Consider the following 5,829-nt stretch of genomic DNA (forward strand, 5'->3'; position numbering starts at 1 on the left):
TGGTGGTCGGGGGTGGTTGAAGAAAGGTGGAGGAGTTGCAGATTTCAGGAGCGTAGGAGTGGTTGTTGCGGTCGTTGGAGGAGTGAGGCGCCCGTAGGCTGGCGCTGATGCGGAGTGGTTCGGCGGGGAGTGCTGGTGCTGCTCGGGGGGCGCCGGAGCCGATGGACTGGTGGGGGGAGGGCTTTGAAGTAGCGCGAGCCTGAGGAGACAGAGGTACGGGGTGAGGGGGCAGGAGGCCGGTGGGAGGCGCTGATGCGTTGGGAAGCCATGCTTGCTGTGGGTTAGAGCTGTTGGTTGGGATTTGGGTGTGGGTTGTGCTGAGGGTAGGGGAGTAGGCACTTTCGGCATTGTCAAAGGTGCCATGGATGGGGTTTATATCGCTTGGATGGCGGGTTGTCACAATGGACTTGTCCGCTGCTTGCTGAACAGCACCTGCGGGAGACGCATGGCGCTGGACGCCGCACCGCATTGATTGACCAACAGTTATGCCAAAGCTGAACAAAGAAGTACCAAACCAGCTTCGGTTTGGTATACCGCCACGAATTGTGCCAGTGTTTGACAGGACGCAGAGATCAAGTGTGCAACAACCGATGTGTGCTCTATTCAGCGGAAGTGCGCCGTTAAGACCCCGCTAGACTCGTCTCTGTCTCCCCCATTTCACCCGGCGTGATTTCCTTATTCAAGAACGGTGGGCGGGCCATGAAATAAATTTGCGGCACCGGCTCGAGACTGCGGTTGAGGCGAAGGGTCTGGGACCTGCACGAATGTGATAGTCTGGCCAAGGACAAAGAGATTGTGTATGCGCATTGAGATTGCATCGGCCAAACGCCGCCCATGAGGTGCTTGATAATCCCGACATCCGAGCATCCAGTCCACCCAATCTGTATCGTACATGTTTTTCCCAGGTCTCGTACATGTATCCGTCCGCACCGTCGTGTTGTTCGCTTTCTGGAATGGTGTCATATGCGTTCGGTTACTCGGGACTGGCAGTATTTAGTACGCAAAGCGATCAGAAGGGCCAGTACTACAAACCAGAGAATGGCGCCGGCAAACCCGCTGGCTAAGAATGTGACGGCAACCTTTTGGTGGGTTAGCGGGGGGCTTGTGATAACGAGGACGGTAACAACTCACACCAAAGGCAGCAACACTGCGGACAATGGGGGCGTTCTCGGAGGTGACAAAAGCATTGTAGACGCCGGTGATTGGGTTGTAAGAGCGGCGGGAGCCGCCGAGACGCTTGGGAGCCATTGTGATGAAGTGAGTTTGCGATCTTCGGTGATGGAATGCGGAAGACTTGATGCCCGGACCCGATCTTGGCGGCGATGCAAAGCCGAAATTTTGGGCGAGCAGGGATGTGGAATGCACGGGCCCATGGACGCACGAGCCACCACCGCTTGAATTGAATTGATCGGCCAGCACCGAGACCGGGCTGCCCAAAAGCCCAGAGTCTCAACCTGAGTTGCCGTTCCCTCCTCTCAAGGGAACAAGTTGGCCATCGGCTAGGGAGTCACAGATGAAAACAAATTTGTAACCACCAAACTAGCCGCAGCGCCTATTTCTTTTTTAGAACCACATTAGATATTACCTCAAGTCACTTGCGACTTCCATCGACTTCTTTCCGTCATTGCTTGCGGATCAGAACAATGCAAACAAACAACGGAACAATCACGTGTGTTGGTGACATCACCCCACCACGATAGGCTGTCTCGCTGCATCCTCCGGAATCACGCTACATCTCTCTGTAACGCACCTCATGGTGTTTTCATTTTTTTTTGTGCTGCTGACGCATCCCGCATCTCTTGTGCCGAGCGTAAAACTTCTTACTTCATGAGCTTAATCAGCCTGGAGGAATTAAATCCTGGGCGATTTGCTTCACAATTTCCAAACTTCCTCTGATCAAACCATCAAACATTATCCCAACTAGATTGGTTAATACAATATCCTCTTTTTGCATTGCCCGGTTTTAACAATGGCTGAGCATACGATACTCACGCCATCGCCTTCCCCTGCGCCCACTGCCGCCACGGCGTCCACAGCGGCGACATCACCGCCCCCCACAACAGGGGATTGGGACAGGCCAGATCGGCCTGACCTACCGCATCCACGCTCCCGTCCCCTCCGCCCAGGTTCGGCGAAGGAGAACATGGCGCGAGATTTGATCTCGAACACCATGGCCGACATCAGCCGTGGGTTCGTAAAAAGGGCCGGTAGATCCCCGGACAAGAATGACCCAGGTTACCAACTGGGAGATGATGAGGGGTATACATCAATAGACGGCCTGTGTCGAGATCTCGACCCGGTCATCCATCTCGTCTGGAGATCAGGGACTCGTGAGTACCGTAGTATCCGTAAAAATCACCGGCATCAGTGTTAACCAACAATTCTCAAATTAGCCAGCCTTCAAATACCCTCGCTCCTTAGCATCGCCACCGAGTTCAACACATGGATGATCGGCTTCCCCCCGTCGCCAGACCACATCTTCCCGCTCCTCCGCAAATTAGATCACTGCTTCGCCAGCCTGCTCGCGGGCGAAGACATCGTCACCCACGAGTCCCTACCGGGATTTGAAAACGGCTTGCGGGGGGGCATGAGCACGACCGACATGATTCGTTGCAGGAGCACGGCTTTGGATGCTAGGACAGTAATCATGGCTGTTCTAGGTCGAATGGAGCAACGGGAGGGGGGTGATGGTGAGGGGGAGAGCGGGGTCGATGATGACGATGACCAGGACCTGGAAGCTCACTACATGGACGCGGCGCGGGTGTATGAGTATACCCTGGTCAAACTGGGGGAGACACTCGGTGGATCAGGGGTCGCAGATGTACCCATGATGGCGGATTAGCGGGAGTCGGGGTGGTTGGGGCAGCTTGCTGGGGATAAGGGAAGACCACTCTCCTAGTACACCAGGTCAATTTCGGCCATATTTGGGGTTTTTAACCCAGGAATGATCAAGATTGTTGGCGACGATCGGAGTTTGGGAGTGAAATCCGATATGGCAACAGGGGCCGTCTCCTCGTCACAATATGTGGGAAAGCTTCCCTGTGCTCACAACATTGCAACCGTCACCGGAACACAGTGCGGCGGTGTTTCTGACTTCAAACCCCCTCAAACTAATCCCGCTCAGCTCAGGTGCCCGAGTGTAACGAATATCATGCCAACAGCGACGCAAGTTGTCGTCTACCGACAAAAGTCTCAATTATCAGGCAATTTCACCCGCTGCTTACAGCTAGGAAACGGGAGTACATGGTAGTATGTGGCCTTGAAAAATGGATAAAGTTGCCAGCCGACGGGCAGCTCATCCTCGCTGTGTGTGTTTCAACATGCAATACTTGCAGGCGTGGAACTTGCAGTACCGACATTCCCAGATGAACCAGAAGGGGCCGCCACGGCAGACGGGCAGGTCCATTCGATCAGCGTGTTGTCCGACTTGACCATGACGAATGAGTGCGCGCAGTGTCTGGGGATTGCCATCTTGACTAACGAGAAGTATCGTGTCAGCGCGCTAAGAACTTTTCAACCTTTGGGGACTGCTAGTTCCTCGCACCTGAGAAGCAATGGATGGAGAATCCAGATGTTGACAGGTCGGTGTCATGGAAGCTTGTTTGCTAGTACTACATAAGCCGAGGACAAGACCGGCCCATAGCGGTTGTAGTAATGGTGTTGGTAGAAATGATTACAGGGGAGGAGGCGTTCTTATACCTGCCGCGGGTTTTCTAGGCGACCAGGGGCGACCACCAGGGTGGGCCAGTCGATATGCAGGAGGGAGTGCCCTCCCACCAGCTTCACAGATGGTTTATCAAACACCGAACATGCGTCACCAAACTCCATGCAGCCTCTGACCAGCATGGCTGTACATCACTCGGCCTCTACGGCCATTGGATTCAATTCGGGATGCTACACTTCATTTTGGTCAGTGTGAGTGCGTCGAAAGGACTTCACAGGCATCACCAATAGCTAGTTGTGACGAACCTACTTCAGGACCCTGTCCTGTTAGGGTTCAGCTTCGGTTGAAGGTAATCTCGCAAGGGTGCTTAGGTTCGGTGCAGCCAAAGGGTGCACAACAAAGGCTTGTCTCAACAGTAGGCTCTCGAGCTTGCAGCAAACTGTAGTTGTGATTGCTAACTGGAGAACTCCCAGAGCTCTCCAGAACAAGTGACTATATACCTAGCTAATTCCTGGGTGCTCAGTGTGCTCCGTCTGCCCTTGGCAACTGAGCTTCCTGATCACTGTTGAGCCATTGTTACCCTAATTAGTAATCTTTAACTACATCAAACGCGCTGATTTATCTGCGGAGTTAACTGTCTCAGAAATCATGCAAATCGATCTGCCGATGTGGTGCCAGCCGAGGGACTGAGGGAGCGAGGGGCCTCGAAGAAAGCAAGGATAAAGATTGCAACCTCACGCTGCCAACCGCGCCCATTGGCACTTTACAAGCGATGACGATGTCTAGGGACGTCTTTCTCGAGTCGAGAATCTCGACACCAGCTGTCACATGAGGGCAACTGACGGGCAGCAAATGGGGCAAACGGCGATACTATAGGTCACAGTGGGAGGACATTTGGGATGGTCAAGGCTCCTCCAAAAGCACAATACGGATTACTGGATCACTGGCCAGGCTTTAGTGATGTATCCACTGGATTGGATGATCAAGACGAGCAGGCGAGATGCTTTTTATTTCTTCTTTTCTTCTCAGGAGTAGAGACTCCAGGGAACGTCCCACAAATACCTACTGTAAGGGCTGAAGTATTCTATTTGTGAGCCTTTGAGGTGTTAATGGCTAGGTATTATGAGTTTCTTGACGAAAATGAATGTTGGAACAATAGTGTCGTTCTTCAATCCCAGTTTTGGGAACAACAGCAACGCAGCTCCCTAAAGGAGCGTCATTACACGACGCCATGCGACCGGCATGCCTTCTTTCTGTTCTCAGTGCGTCAACCATGTGTAAGGTACTTCCTCCAGTTTGACCCCCTCAGGGACAGTGGCACATCAACCAACAAAATGGGCCAGAACAGCATGAGCTAAAGTAGCGGGGACGTTGCGGGCAAGAAATCCCCAACAGTTGAATGTCAATTTGGGAGTCTGCGGCGTAATTGTGGGGGCCCTTTTAGTTGGCAACGTTGAAGGGAAAAGAAAATGGGTACTTTTATGGCCGCCAAAACCACACCGCAGGAGTGCGGTTAGAGGTCTTCCTACAAGATTTTCTCAAGGGCGAGACTGACCGTCGGAACCTATTGGGAAGAAACCAGGCGTTCAAGTTCACAACGTCCATACTTGTTTAAGAGCGTTGATTCTAATTATGGCTCGACATTACCCTCTTGCGTTCATTTCAACCGATTATGGGTGGCATTTGATGAATACGGCGATTTGTATTGCCGTTCTGTTTCCAGCCACCATGCGCCGCATACCTACCTCCAGGTATGTAGGTATGGAAACCCAAAAGCTAGCACTATTTTCATCTCGCCCATCCCCGACATATCACCACCACACTGAAGCTCCAAGCCATTGGTCCCTCCACATCAATAACTACCCCGCTGGGGACATGCTTGGTGGGTTATGGCGGGTCCCTACCACTTGCAAGACCTTTCGGCCGGGTCGGTGGGCGTTGCGGGCATAGCTGTTACCTTCATCATACCTACCGACACCCGCTACACCGCCTTGATAGTCTTGACGCCGTGAACTGGGCTAACGGCCAAGAACAACCCTCACTCAAGCGAGGCAAGAGAACGGGGTCCAAGCAGCCAAGAACCGGATACTTATGTATATGTGCTTGTATATCAATCACTCGAGCATGGGTTCCTCTTTGGCGCCGCAAACAAATATGAAAAGGTA

The 5,829-nt window shown here is 52.8% G+C and overlaps 2 protein-coding genes across 2 annotated transcripts; one reads left to right on the plus strand and one right to left on the minus strand.

The window, feature by feature from the left end:
* Positions 1-675: 675 nt before the first annotated feature.
* Positions 676-1,248, minus strand: CHGG_08473 (uncharacterized protein; the record flags this gene model as incomplete). The annotated part of the gene is made up of 2 exons (XM_001226399.1): positions 676-948; positions 1,132-1,248. The coding sequence occupies 2 exons, from the start codon at positions 1,246-1,248 to the stop codon at positions 676-678; spliced, it is 390 nt and encodes a 129-aa protein (XP_001226400.1).
* A 922-nt stretch (positions 1,249-2,170) lies between these two features.
* CHGG_08474 (uncharacterized protein) lies at positions 2,171-2,842 on the plus strand (the record flags this gene model as incomplete). Its single annotated transcript, XM_001226400.1, has 2 exons — positions 2,171-2,330; positions 2,394-2,842. 2 exons carry the CDS (start codon positions 2,171-2,173, stop codon positions 2,840-2,842), a joined length of 609 nt encoding a protein of 202 aa, XP_001226401.1.
* Positions 2,843-5,829: the final 2,987 nt, after the last annotated feature.

This window comes from Chaetomium globosum, genomic scaffold, assembly GCF_000143365.1.
Source record: "Chaetomium globosum CBS 148.51 scaffold_6 genomic scaffold, whole genome shotgun sequence".
NCBI lineage: Eukaryota > Fungi > Ascomycota > Sordariomycetes > Sordariales > Chaetomiaceae > Chaetomium > Chaetomium globosum.